At 47.1% G+C, this 17,500-nt stretch overlaps 1 protein-coding gene across 1 annotated transcript in view; it reads left to right on the top strand.

Moving 5' to 3' along the window:
• The window catches only part of LOC143285909 (spermine oxidase-like), a 57,991-nt gene that overhangs the window by 38,381 nt on the left and 2,110 nt on the right, over nt 1–17,500 (top strand). The window contains exons 5-7 of the mRNA XM_076593361.1: nt 3,592–4,291; nt 14,028–14,227; nt 14,489–14,597. Of these exons, the coding sequence (XP_076449476.1) occupies nt 3,592–4,291; nt 14,028–14,227; nt 14,489–14,597 (1,009 nt within the window). The remainder of the gene's footprint in view (nt 1–3,591; nt 4,292–14,027; nt 14,228–14,488; nt 14,598–17,500) is intronic.

Below are 17,500 nucleotides of genomic sequence, written 5' to 3'. Positions count from 1 at the left end.
AACATTTCATATTTCCCAGTTCGAAAAGAAAAATATCCAAATAAAAATATCTCAAACCCCCAAAACAGTGATGTTCTTGGAAATAAGAGCATTCCAAAATTGAAACAGGAATCGATTTATCAATGTAAACAGACCTCAATATATATCGCAGTATCTATTAACACACCTATCAACACTCACCAGAGGGTTTGGTTTATTATACACTCACCAGAGGGTTTGGTTTATTGTACACTCACCAGAGGGTTTGGTTTATTGTGCACTCACCAGAGGGTTTGGTTTATTGTACACTCACCAGAGGGTTTGGTTTATTGTGCACTCACCAGAGGGTTTGGTTTATTGTGCACTCACCAGAGGGTTAAGTTTATTGTACACTCACCAGAGGGTTTGTTTAGTGTACACTCACCAGAGGGTTTGGTTTATTGTGCACTCACCAGAGGGTTAAGTTTATTGTACACTCACCAGAGGGTTTGGTTTATTGTACACTCACCAGAGGGTTTGTTTATTGTACACTCACCAGAGGGTTTGGTTTATTGTACACTCACCAGAGGGTTTGGTTTATTGTGCACTCACCAGAGGGTTTGGTTTATTGTGCACTCACCAGAGGGTTTGGTTTATTGTACACTCACCAGAGGGTTAGGTTTATTGTACACTCACCAGAGGGTTTGGTTTATTGTACACTCACCAGATGATTAGGTTTAGTGTACACTCACCAGAGGGTTTGTTTAGTGTACACTCACCAGAGGGTTTGGTTTATTGTACACTCACCAGAGGGTTTGTTTATTGTACACTCACCAGAGGGTTTGGTTTATTATACACTCACCAGAGGGTTAGGTTTGTTGTACACTCACCAGAGGGTTAGTTTATTGTACACTCACCAGAGGGTTTGGTTCATTGTACACTCACCAGAGGGTTTGTTTATTGTACACTCACCAGAGGGTTTGGTTTATTATACACTCACCAGAGGGTTAGGTTTGTTGTACACTCACCAGAGGGTTGGTTTATTGTACACTCACCAGAGGGTTTGGTTTATTGTACACTCACCAGAGGGTTTGGTTTATTATACACTCACCAGAGGGTTAGGTTTGTTGTGCTTTCACCAGAGGGTTTGGTTTATTGTGCAATCACCAGAGGGTTTGTTTATTGTGGTTTCACCAGAGGGTTTGTTTATTGTGCTTTCACCAGAGGGTTTGGTTTATTGTACACTCACCAGAGGGTTTGTTTATTGTGCACTCACCAGAGGGTTTGGTTTATTGTACACTCACCAGAGGGTTTGGTTTATTGTGCACTCACCAGGGGGTTTGTTTATTGTGCACTCACCAGAGGGTTAGGTTTGTTGTGCTTTCACCAGAGGGTTAGGTTTATTGTACACTCACCAGAGGGTTTGGTTTATTGTACACTCACCAGAGGGTTTGTTTATTGTGCACTCACCAGAGGGTTAGGTTTGTTGTGCTTTCACCAGAGGGTTAGGTTTATTGTACACTCACCAGAGGGTTTGGTTTATTGTACACTCACCAGAGGGTTTGTTTATTGTAGACTCACCAGAGGGTTTGTTTATTGTGCACTCACCAGAGGGTTTGTTTATTGTGCACTCACGAGAGGGTCAGGTTTGTTGTGCTTTCACCAGAGGGTTTGTTTATTGTGCTTTCACCAGAGGGTTTGGTTTATTGTACACTCACCAGAGGGTTTGTTTATTGTGCACTCACCAGAGGGTTTGGTTTATTGTACACTCACCAGAGGGTTTGGTTTATTGTGCACTCACCAGGGGGTTTGTTTATTGTGCATTCACCAGAGGGTTAGGTTTGTTGTGCTTTCACCAGAGGGTTAGGTTTATTGTACACTCACCAGAGGGTTTGGTTTATTGTACACTCACCAGAGGGTTTGTTTATTGTGCACTCACCAGAGGGTTAGGTTTGTTGTGCTTTCACCAGAGGGTTAGGTTTATTGTACACTCACCAGAGGGTTTGGTTTATTGTACACTCACCAGAGGGTTTGTTTATTGTGCACTCACCAGAGGGTTTGGTTTATTGTACACTCACCAGAGGGTTTGTTTATTGTGCACTCACCAGAGGGTTAGGTTTGTTGTGCTTTCACCAGAGGGTTTGTTTATTGTGCACTCACCAGAGGGTTTGTTTATTGTGCACTCACCAGAGGGTTTGTTTATTGTACACTCACCAGAGGGTTTGTTTATTGTGCACTCACCAGAGGGTTTGTTTATTGTGCACTCACCAGAGGGTTTGTTTATTGTGCACTCACCAGAGGGTTAGGTTTGTTGTGCTTTCACCAGAGGGTTAGGTTTATTGTGCAACACAACACAACACAACACAACACAGCACAGGACAGCAGAACACAACACAGCACAGCACAGCACAACACAGCACAACACAACACAGTACAGCACAGCACAACACAGCACAGCACAATACAACACAACGTAACACAACACAGCACAACACAACACAGCACAACACAACACAGCACAGCACAACACAACACAGCACAACACAACACAGCACAGCACAGCACAGCACAGCACAACACAATACATTACAACACAACACAGCACAGCACAGCACAGCAAAACACAAACCCTGTCTCATGCAGGTGGATGGAGCAGTGGGAATACACGGACAACACAACACAACACAACACAACACAACACAACACAGTCCTGTGTCCTGCAGGTGGATGGAGCAGTGGGAATACACGGACAACACAACACAACACAACACAACACAGTCCTGTGTCCTGCAGGTGGATGGAGCAGTGGGAATACACGGACAACACAACACAACACAACACAACACAGTCCTGTGTCCTGCAGGTGGATGGAGCAGTGGGAATACACGGACAACACAACACAACACAACACAACACAACACAACACAGTCCTGTGTCCTGCAGGTGGATGGAGCAGTGGGAATACACGGACAACACAACACAACACAACACAACACAACACAACACAACACAACACAGTCCTGTGTCCTGCAGGTGGATGGAGCAGTGGGAATACACGGACAACACAACACAACACAACACAACACAACACAGTCCTGTGTCCTGCAGGTGGATGGAGCAGTGGGAATACACGGACAACACAACACAACACAACACAACACAACACAACACAGTCCTGTGTCCTGCAGGTGGATGGAGCAGTGGGAATACACGGACAACACAACACAACACAACACAACACAACACAGTCCTGTGTCCTGCAGGTGGATGGAGCAGTGGGAATACACGGACAACACAACACAACACAACACAACACAGTCCTGTGTCCTGCAGGTGGATGGAGCAGTGGGAATACACGGACAACACAACACAACACAACACAACACAACACAACACAACACAGTCCTGTGTCCTGCAGGTGGATGGAGCAGTGGGAATACACGGACAACACAACACAACACAACACAACACAACACAGTCCTGTGTCCTGCAGGTGGATGGAGCAGTGGGAATACACGGACAACACAACACAACACAACACAACACAGTCCTGTGTCCTGCAGGTGGATGGAGCAGTGGGAATACACGGACAACACAACACAACACAACACAACACAGTCCTGTGTCCTGCAGGTGGATGGAGCAGTGGGAATACACGGACAACGCGGCCAGACTGCAGGACGTGTCGCTGCACAGCTACGGGAAGTACGGCTACATCCAGGGCTACGGTCTGACGGTCACGTGCTCGGGGCTGGAGGAGGTCTTCAGGGTCTTCCTACAGGACAGCGTGCCGCGGGACTGCCTGCTGCTCAACACTCCCGTCAGCACCATCATGTGGGCACAGCCACCCCCAGGACCGACCCCCCCACCAGGGAGTCCAGACGGGGGTCCTGCCCAACAGGGCCATCCTCAGGAACGCCAGGAGAACGGACGTGGTGTGACCAGGGACATCGGCAGTGCGGACAGAGGCCCGACCAGCAGTCCCCAGGACCTGACGGAGACCCGGGACCTCCAGAGGCACCAGCAAGGCCCCCACGGCGCCAGGCCTGTCAGGGTGGTCTGCCACGACGGCCGAGAGTTCTGCGCGGACCACGTGATCGTCACGTGCTCCATGGGCTGCCTGAAGAGGGAGGAGGCTATGTTCCAACCTCCCCTGCCGGACGAGGTGCGGCGGGCCGTGCGGCAGATGGGGTTCGGGGTGGTGGCCAAGGTTTTCCTGCTGTGGGACCGGCTGGACCAGGTGCTGGAGCCTGGCGTGGAGGGCGTGCAGTTCCTGTGGCTGGACTCGCGGCACCCCGTCCCCCGGGCTGACACCACGGCCCGCAAGACTCAGGTGGGGGCGCACGGCTGCTTCTTGTTCTTGTTTTGCGGGGATAATTGCCATCATAGGTGTTGCCGTTCTGCATGCAGCCCTCGCTGGGAGTAAAGCAAAGCACACACCGCTACAATGCTACACGATACAGTAATCAGTTCAGTGGGAATAACAAAATGGTATGATAATACCATGCCTGTGGAGAGAGAGAGAGAGAGAGAGAGAGAGAGGGAGGGGGAGGAGAGGACAGGGGCAGAGGGAGATGAGTTTAACCATGACCTGTCAGTGTTCACAGTGTTCACAATGCAGCCAGTGTAATGTTCATTGTGTTATAACATCAGTCAGTCAGCCCTTCACATGGCACACACTGCACACATGTAATGTTCATTGTGTTATAACATCAGTCAGTGAGCCCTTCACATGGCACACACTGCACACATGTAATGTTGATTGTGTTATAACATCAGTCAGTGAGCCCTTCACATGGCACACACTGCACACATGTAATGTTGATTGTGTTATAACATCAGTCAGCCCTTCACATGGCACACACTGCACACATGTAATGTTCATTGTGTTATAACATCAGTCAGTGAGCCCTTCACATGGCACACACTGCACACATGTAATGTTGATTGTGTTATAACATCAGTCAGCCCTTCACATGGCACACACTGCACACATGTAATTTTCATTGTGTTATAACATCAGTCTGTCAGCCCTTCACATGGCACACGCTGCACACATGTAATGTTGATTGTGTTATAACATCAGTCAGCCCTTCACATGGCACACACTGCACACATGTAATGTTCATTGTGTTATGACATCAGTCAGCCCTTCACATGGCACACGCTGCACACATGTAATGTTCATTGTGTTATAACATCAGTCAGTCAGCCCTTCACATGGCACACGCTGCACACATGTAATGTTCATTGTGTTATAACATCAGTCAGTGAGCCCTTCACATGGCACACACTGCACACATGTAATGTTGATTGTGTTATAACATCAGTCTGTCAGCCCTTCACATGGCACACACTGCACACATGTAATGTTCATTGTGTTATGACATCAGTCAGTGAGCCCTTCACATGGCACACACTGCACACATGTAATGTTGATTGTGTTATAACATCAGTCTGTCAGCCCTTCACATGGCACACACTGCACACATGTAATGTTCATTGTGTTATGACATCAGTCAGCCCTTCACATGGCACACACTGCACACATGTAATGTTCATTGTGTTATAACATCAGTCAGTCAGCCCTTCACATGGCACACACTGCACACATGTAATGTTCATTGTGTTATAACATCAGTCAGTGAGCCCTTCACATGGCACACACTGCACACATGTAATGTTCATTGTGTTATGACATCAGTCAGTGAGCCCTTCACATGGCACACACTGCACACATGTAATGTTCATTGTGTTATGACATCAGTCAGTGAGCCCTTCACATGGCACACACTGCACACATGTAATGTTCATTGTGTTATAACATCAGTCAGCCCTTCACATGGCACACACTGCACACATGTAATGTTCATTGTGTTATAACATCAGTCAGCCCTTCACATGGCACACACTGCACACATGTAATGTTCATTGTGTTATAACATCAGTCAGTCAGCCCTTCACATGGCACACGCTGCACACATGTAATGTTCATTGTGTTATGACATCAGTCAGTGAGCCCTTCACATGGCACACACTGCACACATGTAATGTTCATTGTGTTATAACATCAGTCAGTCAGCCCTTCACATGGCACACGCTGCACACATGTAATGTTCATTGTGTTATGACATCAGTCAGCCCTTCACATGGCACACACTGCACACATGTAATGTTCATTGTGTTATGACATCAGTCAGCCCTTCACATGGCACACACTGCACACATGTAATGTTCATTGTGTTATGACATCAGTCAGCCCTTCACATGGCAAACGCTGCACACATGTAATGTTCATTGTGTTATGACATCAGTCAGCCCTTCACATGGCACACGCTGCACACATGTAGTGCTGACTGGCTGGATGGTGACACATGGCTGGATGGTGACACATGACACACACTGCACACATGTAGTGTTGACTGGCTGGATGGTGACACATGGCTGGATGGTGACACATGACACACACTGCACACATGTAGTGTTGACTGGCTGGATGGTGACACATGGCTGGATGGTGACACATGGCTGGATGGTGACACATGACACACACTGCACACATGTAGTGCTGACTGGCTGGATGGTGACACATGGCTGGATGGTGACACATGGCTGGATGGTGACACATGGCAGCTGCTGCCTGCTGACTTCCACAATTCTCTTGATGAATATGTTTAATGAGTACATTTAATGTGTGTGTGTGTGTGTGTGTGTGTGTGTGTGTGTGTGTGTGTGTGTGGGCGCGCGCGCGCACACTTGCTTGATCACGTTTTTAGTGCGTGCAGTTAACTGAACTTCACGTTGTGATATCAAAGAACAGTTGTGAAAATCATCCTAACGCCTTATTGTTAATCTATCAGCTTTGGTAATATTATTGTTGACATCGTTTGTTGTCAGCTGTATAGTCTAATCCCAGTGTAGTGTTGTTCTGTGTACAGGTATATTACCTGTACATCTTTCCAGTGTGGTGTTGTTCTGTGTACAGGTATATTACCTGTACATCTTTCCAGTGTGGTGTTGTTCTGTGTACAGGTATATTACCTGTACATCTTTCCAGTGTGGTGTTGTTCTGTGTACAGGTATATTACCTGTACATCTTTCCAGTGTGGTGTTGTTCTGTGTACAGGTATATTGACTGTGCATCTTTCCAGTGTGGTGTTGTTCTGTGTACAGGTATATTACCTGTACATCTTTCCAGTGTGGTGTTGTTCTGTGTACAGGTATATTGTCTGTACATCTTTCCAGTGTGGTGTTGTTCTGTGTACAGGTATATTGTCTGTACATCTTTCCAGTGTGGTGTTGTTCTGTGTACAGGTATATTGTCTGTACATCTTTCCAGTGTGGTGTTGTTCTGTGTACAGGTATATTACCTGTACATCTTTCCAGTGTGGTGTTGTTCTGTGTACAGGTATATTACCTGTACATCTTTCCAGTGTGGTGTTGTTCTGTGTACAGGTATATTGTCTGTACATCTTTCCAGTGTGGTGTTGTTCTGTGTACAGGTATATTACCTGTACATCTTTCAGTGTGGTGTTGTTCTGTGTACAGGTATATTGTCCTGTACATCTTTCCAGTATGGTGTTGTTCTGTGTACAGGTATATTACCTGTACACCTTTCCAGTGTGGTGTTGTTCTGTGTACAGGTATATTACCTGTGCATCTTTCCAGTATGGTGTTGTTCTGTGTACAGGTATATTACCTGTGCATCTTTCCAGTATGGTGTTGTTCTGTGTACAGGTATATTACCTGTACATCTTTCCAGTGTGGTGTTGTTCTGTGTACAGGTATATTACCTGTACATCTTTCCAGTGTGGTGGTGTTCTGTACAGGTATATTGTCTGTTAATCTTTCCAGTGTGGTGTTGTTCTGTGTACAGGTATATTGTCTGTACATCTTTCCATGTGGTGTTGTTCTGTGTACAGGTATATTACCTGTACATCTTCCAGTGTGGTGTTGTTCTGTGTACAGGTATATTACCTGTACATCTTTCCGTGTGGTGTGTTCTGTGTACAGGTATTTACCTGTACATCTTTCCAGTGTGGTTTGTTCTGTGTACAGTATATTGTCTGTACATCTTTCCAGTGTGGTGTGTTCTGTGTACAGGTATATTGTCTGTACATCTTTCCAGTGTGGTGTTGTTCTGTGTACAGGTAATTGTCTGTAATCTTTCCATGTGGTTTGTTCTGTGTACAGGTATATTACCTGTACATCTTTCCAGTGTGGTGTTGTTCTGTGTACAGGTATTATGTCTGTACATCTTTCCAGTATGGTGTTGTTCTGAGTACAGGTATATTACCTGTACATCTTTCCAGTGTGGTGTTGGTCTGTGTACAGGTATAGTGTCTGTACATCTTTCCAGTATGGTGTTGGTCTGTGTACAGGTATATTACCTGTACATCTTTCCAGTGTGGTGTTGTTCTGTGTACAGGTATATTACCTGTACATCTTTCCAGTGTGGTGTTGTTCTGTGTACAGGTATATTACCTGTACATCTTTCCAGTGTGGTGTTGTTCTGTGTACAGGTATATTACCTGTACATCTTTCCAGTGCCCGCGACAGAGCATGATTGTAGTTGATTCCATTCCGGGCTGTGCCTTTACACGTGGTGATTTTAATATCATCAGATAATTAATTAATGAACGGTTATCTGAGCCAGTTCGGCCACTGCCGTAACAGCTGGCGTGACTGTGACATGTGTGAGGGGCAGGCACTTGAAATCAGCTCTTGTTTTATGTCTTCATGGCTCCATGGGCATTTCATTGTTTTATGTCTTCATGGCTCCATGGGCATTTCATGGTTTTATGTCTTCATGGCTCCATGGGCATTTCATGGTTTTATGTCTTCATGGCTCCATGGGCATTTCATGGTTTTATGTCTTCATGGCTCCATGGGCATTTCATGGTTTTATGTCTTCATGGCTCCATGGGCATTTCATGGTTTTATGTCTTCATGGCTCCATGGGCATTTCATGGTTTTATGTCTTCATGGCTCCATGGGCATTTCATGGTTTTATGTCTTCATGGCTCCATGGGCATTTCATTGTTTTATGTCTTCATGGCTCCATGGGCATTTCATGGTTTTCACATCCACCGTGCACACCGATGTAGGGGTTGTGTTGTGTTGTGATGTGTTGTGTTGTGATGTGCTGTGTTGTGATGTGCTGTGTTGCGCTGTGTTGTGTTGTACTGTGTTGTGTTGTACTGTGTTGTGTTGTGTTGTCCTATACTGTGTTGTGATGTGCTGTGTTGTACTATACTGTGTTGTGTTGTACTGTGTTGTGTTGTGTTGTACTGTACTGTGTTGTATTGTGTGGTGCTGTATTGTATTGTACTGTGTTTTGTGTTGTATTGCATTGTGTTGTGTTGTGCTGTTCTGTGTTACGTTGTGTTGTGTTGTGCTGTTCTGTGTTATGTTGTGTTGTGTCGTATCGTATCACATGGTGTTTTGTTGTGTTGGAAATATTGTGTCCTATTGCGTCGCATTGCATTGCATTCCATTGCAGTGACAACATTCTCCTTGGGTGTTTCTCCTTGTCTGTGTTTCTCCTTGTGTGTGTTTCTCCTTCTGTCTTTCTGCCTGCAGTGCATTTACTTCCCTATCAGTGGATTCCATTCACCTCACCATCAGTGGATTCCATTCACTATCAGTGGATTCCATTCACCTCACCATCAGTGGATTCCATTCCCTATCAGTGGATTCCATTCACCTCACCATCAGTGGATTCCATTCCCTATCAGTGGATTCCATTCACCTCACCATCAGTGGATTCCATTCCCTATCAGTGGATTCCATTCACCTCACCATCAGTGGATTCCATTCACTATCAGTGGATTCCATTCACCTCACCATCAGTGGATTCCATTCCCTATCAGTGGATTCCATTCACCTCACCATCAGTGGATTCCATTCCCTATCAGTGGATTCCATTCACCTCACCATCAGTGGATTCCATTCACTATCAGTGGATTCCATTCACCTCACCATCAGTGGATTCCATTCACTATCAGTGGATTCCATTCACCTCACCATCAGTGGATTCCATTCACTATCAGTGAATTCCATTCACCATCAGTGGATTCCATTCACCTCACCATCAGTGGATTCCATTCACTATCAGTGGATTCCATTCACCATCAGTGGATTCCATTCACTGGATTCCATTCACTTCACTATCAGTGGATTTTGTCTGCACAGTTTGGCCTGGGGCAGCCCTTTTGTTGCCATGAGTTCCTTTACTCACGCTAAATGCATACTGCACACGGGCCAACGGCTTATTGCTTTATCCGAATGACTAGCGCCCAGATTTTGCATGAAGGTTTGTTCCATGATCATTGGGCGTTCCAGTGACAATGTTTAACAGTCTTTCCCTGCAAGAAGGTTTGTTCCATGATCACTGGACGTTCCAGTGACAATGGTTAACAGTCTTTCCCAGCATGAAGGTTTGTTCCATGATCACTGGACGTTCCAGTGACAATGATTAACAGTCTTTCCCTGCATAAAGCTTTGTTCCATGATCACTGGACGGTCCAATGACTATGGTTAACAGTCTTTCCCTGCATAAAGGTTTGTTCCATGATCACTGGACGGTCCAATGACAATGGTTAACAGTCTGTCCCTGCATAAAGGTTTGTTCCATGATCACTGGACGGTCCAATGACAATGGTTAACAGTCTTTCCCTGCATAAAGGTTTGTTCCATGATCACTGGACGGTCCAATGACAATGGTTAACAGTCTTTCCCTGCATAAAGGTTTGTTCCATGATCACTGGACGGTCCAATGACAGTGGTTAACAGTCTGTCCCTGCATAAAGGTTTGTTCCATGATCACTGGACGGTCCAATGACAATGGTTAACAGTCTTTCCCTGAATAAAGGTTTGTTCCATGATCACTGGAACGTCCAATGACAATGGTTAACAGTCTTTCCCTGCATGAAGGTTTGTTCCATGATCACTGGACGGTCCAATGACAATGGTTAACAGTCTTTCCCTGCATAAAGGTTTGTTCCATGATCACTGGACGGTCCAATGACTATGGTTAACAGTCTTTCCCTGCATAAAGGTTTGTTCCATGATCACTGGATGGTCCAATGACAATGGTTAACAGTCTTTCCCTGCATAAAGGTTTGTTCCATGATCACTGGAAGGTCCAATGACAATGGTTAACAGTCTTTCCCTGCATAAAGGTTTGTTCCATGATCACTGGACGGTCCATTTACAATGGTTAACAGTCTGTCCCTGCATAAAGGTTTGTTCCATGATCACTGGACGGTCCAATGACAATGGTTAACAGTCTGTCCCTGCATGAAGGTTTGTTCCATGATCACTGGACGGTCCAATGACAATGGTTAACAGTCTGTCCCTGCATGAAGGTTTGTTCCATGATCACTGGACGGTCCAATGACAATGGTTAACAGTTTGTCTCTGCATAAAGGTTTGTTCCATGATCACTGGACGGTCCAATGACAATGGTTAACAGTCTGTCCCTGCATAAAGGTTTGTTCCATGATCACTGGACGGTCCAATGACAATGGTTAACAGTCTTTCCCTGCATAAAGGTTTGTTCCATGATCACTGGACGGTCCAATGACAATGGTTAACAGTCTTTCCCTGCATAAAGGTTTGTTCCATGATTACTGGACGGTCCAATGACAATGGTTAACAGTCTTTCCCTGCATAAAGGTTTGTTCCATGATCACTGGACGGTCCAATGACAATGGTTAACAGTCTTTCCCTGCATAAAGGTTTGTTCCATGATCACTGGACGGTCCAATGACAGTGGTTAACAGTCTGTCCCTGCATAAAGGTTTGTTCCATGATCACTGGACGGTCCAATGACAATGGTTAACAGTCTTTCCCTGAATAAAGGTTTGTTCCATGATCACTGGAACGTCCAATGACAATGGTTAACAGTCTTTCCCTGCATGAAGGTTTGTTGCATGATCACTGGACGGTCCAATGACAATGGTTAACAGTCTTTCCCTGCATAAAGGTTTGTTCCATGATCACTGGACGGTCCAATGACTATGGTTAACAGTCTTTCCCTGCATAAAGGTTTGTTCCATGATCACTGGAAGGTCCAATGACAATGGTTAACAGTCTGTCCCTGCATGAAGGTTTGTTCCATGATCACTGGACGGTCCAATGACAATGGTTAACAGTCTGTCCCTGCATAAAGGTTTGTTCCATGATCACTGGACGGTCCAATGACAATGGTTAACAGTCTGTCCCTGCATAAAGGTTTGTTCCATGATCACTGGACGGTCCAATGACAATGGTTAACAGTCTGTCCCTGCATAAAGGTTTGTTCCATGATCACTGGACGGTCCAATGACAATGGTTAACAGTCTGTCCCTGCATAAAGGTTTGTTCCATGATCACTGGACGGTCCAATGACAATGGTTAACAGTCTTTCCCTGCATGAAGGTTTGTTCCATGATCACTGGACGGTCCAATGACAATGGTTAACAGTCTTTCCCTGCATAAAGGTTTGTTCCATGATCACTGGACGGTCCAACGACAATGGTTAACAGTCTGTGTGCCTGTGGTTCCCAGAACAGTGGTTAACAGTGTCTGTGCCTGTGGTTCCCAGAACAGTGGTTAACAGTGTCTGTGCCTGTGGTTCCCAGAACAGTGGTTAACAGTGTCTGTGCCTGTGGTTCCCAGAACAGTGGTTAACAGTGTCTGTGCCTGTGGTTCCCAGAACAGTGGTTAACAGTGTCTGTGCCTGTGGTTCCCAGAACAGTGGCTAACAGTGTCTGTGCCTGTGGTTCCCAGAACAGTGGTTAACAGTGTCTCTGCCTGTGGTTCCCAGAACAGTGGTTAACAGTGTCTGTGCCTGTGGTTCCCAGAACAGTGGTTAACAGTGTCTGTGCCTGTGGTTCCCAGAACAGTGGCTAACAGTGTCTCTGCCTGTGGTTCCCAGAACAGTGGTTAACAGTGTCTGTGCCTGTGGTTCCCAGAACAGTGGTTAACAGTGTCTGTGCCTGTGGTTCCCAGAACAGTGGTTAACAGTGTCTGTGCCTGTGGTTCCCAGAACAGTGGTTAACAGTGTCTCTGCCTGTGGTTCCCAGAACAGTGGCTAACAGTGTCTCTGCCTGTGGTTCCCAGAACAGTGGTTAACAGTGTCTGTGCCTGTGGTTCCCAGAACAGTGGTTAACAGTGTCTGTGCCTGTGGTTCCCAGAACAGTGGTTAACAGTGTCTGTGCCTGTGGTTCCCAGAACAGTGGTTAACAGTCTGTCTGCCTGTGGTTCCCAGAACAGTGGTTAACAGTCTGTCTGCCTGTGGTTCCCAGAACAGTGGTTAACAGTGTCTGTGCCTGTGGTTCCCAGAACAGTGGTTAACAGTGTCTGTGCCTGTGGTTCCCAGAACAGTGGTTAACAGTGTCTCTGCCTGTGGTTCCCAGAACAGTGGTTAACAGTGTCTCTGCCTGTGGTTCCCAGAACAGTGGTTAACAGTGTCTGTGCCTGTGGTTCCCAGAACAGTGGTTAACAGTGTCTCTGCCTGTGGTTCCCAGAACAGTGGTTAACAGTGTCTCTGCCTGTGGTTCCCAGAACAGTGGTTAACAGTGTCTGTGCCTGTGGTTCCCAGAACAGTGGTTAACAGTGTCTCTGCTTGTGGTTCCCAGAACAGTGGTTAACAGTGTCTGTGCCTGTGGTTCCCAGAACAGTGGTTAACAGTGTCTCTGCCTGTGGTTCCCAGAACAGTGGTTAACAGTGTCTCTGCCTGTGGTTCCCAGAACAGTGGTTAACAGTGTCTGTGCCTGTGGTTCCCAGAACAGTGGTTAACAGTGTCTCTGCCTGTGGTTCCCAGAACAGTGGTTAACAGTGTCTGTGCCTGTGGTTCCCAGAACAGTGGTTAACAGTGTCTCTGCCTGTGGTTCCCAGAACAGTGGTTAACAGTGTCTGTGCCTGTGGTTCCCAGAACAGTGGTTAACAGTGTCTGTGCCTGTGGTTCCCAGAACAGTGGTTAACAGTGTCTGTGCCTGTGGTTCCCAGAACAGTGGTTAACAGTGTCTGTGCCTGTGGTTCCCAGAACAGTGGTTAACAGTGTCTCTGCCTGTGGTTCCCAGAACGGCGGCAACTGGTACGACTTCCTGCAGGGCTTTGAGCGCGTGGAGAGCCACAAGGGGGCGCTGCTGACCTGGCTGGCCGGAGAGGAAGCGGAAATCATGGAGTCACTTCCGGAGCAAGAGGTCAAGGACGTTCTGCACGAGCTGATGGCCCGGTTCCTTGGCAACCCTCAGTTACCCCGACCCCGACACGTTGTCAGGTAGTGGGCAGTTTGTTGGTTCCTTGGGAAAGTCACGTCATGCTGTTGAAGTTCCCTCCTTTATTTGGTTATTCATTCATTCATTCATTCATTTTTTGTCTTGTTATTAATTAATTAATTAATTCATTCATTCATTTGTCCGTCATTCTGATTGATGGAGGAAGGTGCCTGCATTATTTCATTATTTCTTCTGCAGGTTCTTGTTCAGTGTGTGTGTGTGTGTGTGTGTGTGTGTGTGTGTGTGTGTGTGTGTGTGTGCAGGTCCATGTGGCACGCCAACAGCTACGTGCGAGGAAGCTACAGCTACATCCCCGCCCACATGGATCCCCAGTCACATGACCTGCTGTCCGTGCCCCTGCCCTCTGCACAGGTCAGTCCGGGGGATTGGGGGGACGGCAGGGGGAGGGGTGCTTTAACCCCTTGACTGCTGATCCGTGGAGAAATGACGTCAGTGTGGCGCCAGTTCCCGCTTCATTGTCCTTTTTGGTGTAGCTTTCAGTGACAGGATGGCTGATGCTGCTGTCCACTGGGGAGGTGTAGCTTTCAGTGACAGGATGGCTGATGCTGCTGTCCACAGGGGTGGTGTAGCTTTCAGTGACAGGATGGCTGATGCTGCTGTCCACAGGAGAGGTGTAGCTTTCAGTGACAGGATGGCTGATGCTGCTGTCCACAGGGGAGGTGTTGCTTTCAGTGACAGGATGGCTGATGCTGCTGTCCACAGGGGAGGTGTTGCTTTCAGTGACAGGATGGCTGATGCTGCTGTCCACAGGGGAGGTGTTGCTTTCAGTGACAGGATGGCTGATGCTGCTGTCCACAGGGGAGGTGTTGCTTTCAGTGACAGGATGGCTGATGCTGCTGTCCACAGGGGTGGTGTAGCTTTCAGTGACAGGATGGCTGATGCTGCTGTCCACAGGGGAGGTGTTGCTTTCAGTGACAGGATGGCTGATGCTGCTGTCCACAGGGGAGGTGTTGCTTTCAGTGACAGGATGGCTGATGCTGCTGTCCACAGGGGAGGTGTTGCTTTCAGTGACAGGATGGCTGATGCTGCTGTCCACAGGGGAGGTGTAGCTTTCAGTGACAGGATGGCTGATGCTGCTGTCCACAGGGGAGGTGTTGCTTTCAGTGATAGGATGGCTGATGCTGCTGTCCACAGGAGAGGTGTAGCTTTCAGTGACAGGATGGCTGATGCTGCTGCCCACAGGGGTGGTGTAGCTTTCAGTGACAGGATGGCTGATGCTGCTGCCCACAGGGGAGGTGTTGCGAGAGGAAGTGTACTGCCCACAGGGGTGGTGTTGCGAGAGGAAGTGTACTGCCTAAAGGGGAGGTGTTGTGAGAGGAAGTGTACTGCCCACAGGGGAGGTGTTGCGAGAGGAAGTGTACTGCCTAAAGGGGTGGTGTTGCGAGAGGAAGTGTACTGTCTAAAGGGGAGGTGTTGCGAGAGGAAGTGTACTGCCCACAGGGGAGGTGTTGCGAGAGGAAGTGTACTGCCTAAAGGGGAGGTGTTGTGAGAGGAAGTGTACTGTCTAAAGGGGTGGTGTTGCGAGAGGAAGTGTACTGTCTAAAGGGGAGGTGTTGCGAGAGGAAGTGTACTGCCCACAGGGGTGGTGTTGCGAGAGGAAGTGTACTGTCTAAAGGGGAGGTGTTGCGAGAGGAAGTGTACTGCCCACAGGGGAGGTGTTGCGAGAGGAAGTGTACTGCCTAAAGGGGAGGTGTTGTGAGAGGAAGTGTACTGCCTAAAGGGGTGGTGTTGCGAGAGGAAGTGTACTGCCCACAGGGGAGGTGTTGCGAGAGGAAGTGTACTGTCTAAAGGGGAGGTGTTGCGAGAGGAAGTGTACTGCCTAAAGGGGAGGTGTTGTGAGAGGAAGTGTACTGCCCACAGGAGAGGTGTTGCGAGAGGAAGTGTACTGCCCACAGGGGTGGTGTTGCGAGAGGAAGTGTACTGTCTAAAGGGGAGGTGTTGCGAGAGGAAGTGTACTGCCCACAGGGGAGGTGTTGCGAGAGGAAGTGTACTGCCTAAAGGGGAGGTGTTGTGAGAGGAAGTGTACTGCCTAAAGGGGTGGTGTTGCGAGAGGAAGTGTACTGCCCACAGGGGAGGTGTTGCGAGAGGAAGTGTACTGTCTAAAGGGGAGGTGTTGCGAGAGGAAGTGTACTGCCTAAAGGGGTGGTGTTGCGAGAGGAAGTGTACTGCCCTAAGGGGAGGTGTTGCGAGAGGAAGTGTACTGTCTAAAGGGGAGGTGTTGCGAGAGGAAGTGTACTGTCTAAAGCGGTGGTGTTGCGAGAAGTGTAAAATACAGAATGGTGACTGACATCCTGACCTGTAAGCTCTGTCTGATCTCAGTGAGGTGACAGCCCTTCACTGACATCCTGACCTGTAAGCTCTGTCTGATCTCAGTGAGGTGACAGCCCTTCACTGACATCCTTACCTGTAAGCTCTGTCTGATGTCAGTGAGGTGACAGCCCTTCACTGACATCCTGACCTGAAAGCTGTGATCTCAGTGAGGTGACAGCCCTTCACTGACATCCTGACCTGTAACCTCTGTTTAATATGATGTGTGTGTGTGTGTGTGTGTGTGTGTGTGTGTGCGTGCCCGCGCGAGTGTTCGTTCATTCTTTTGTTTAATGTGTATGCACAACTGTGATTTTAGACATAAATCCATCCAGTCCCCCACCCTACCCCTTCCCCCCACACACACACACAGAGGGAGAGAGAGAGAGAGAGAGAGAGAGAGAGAGAGAGAGAGAGAGAGAGAGAGAGAGTAAACAAAATAAAACAACAAATTGTCCAGTCAACCAGTAAAATTACAACAGAGAGCAAGTGGGGCTCCTAACTAAACTGATTTTTTTCAAGCATAAGTAGATTGTCACATGAACCGTTTCCAATGGAATTAGATAGATTGAAGTAGATTGTCACATGAACCGTTTCCAATGGAATTAGATAGATTGAAGTAGATTGTCACATGAACCGTTTCCAATGGAATTAGATAGATTGAAGTAGATTGTCACATGAACCGTTTCCAATGGAATTAGATAGAATGAAGTAGATTGTCACATGAACCGTTTCCAATGGAATTAGAATGAAGTCTAGATTGTCACATGAACCGTTTCCAATGGAATTAGAATGAAGTAGATTGTCACATGAACCGTTTCCAATGGAATTAGACAGAATGAAGTAGATTGTCACATGAACCGTTTCCAATGGAATTAGATAGATTGAAGTAGATTGTCACATGAACCGTTTCCAATGGAATTAGATAGAATGAAGTAGATTGTCAC

The sequence above is a fragment of the Babylonia areolata genome, chromosome 9, assembly GCF_041734735.1.
Source record: "Babylonia areolata isolate BAREFJ2019XMU chromosome 9, ASM4173473v1, whole genome shotgun sequence".
NCBI lineage: Eukaryota > Metazoa > Mollusca > Gastropoda > Neogastropoda > Buccinidae > Babylonia > Babylonia areolata.
The sequence above is the reverse complement of the archived record's forward strand: the minus strand, read 5'-3'. Positions and strand labels throughout refer to the sequence as shown.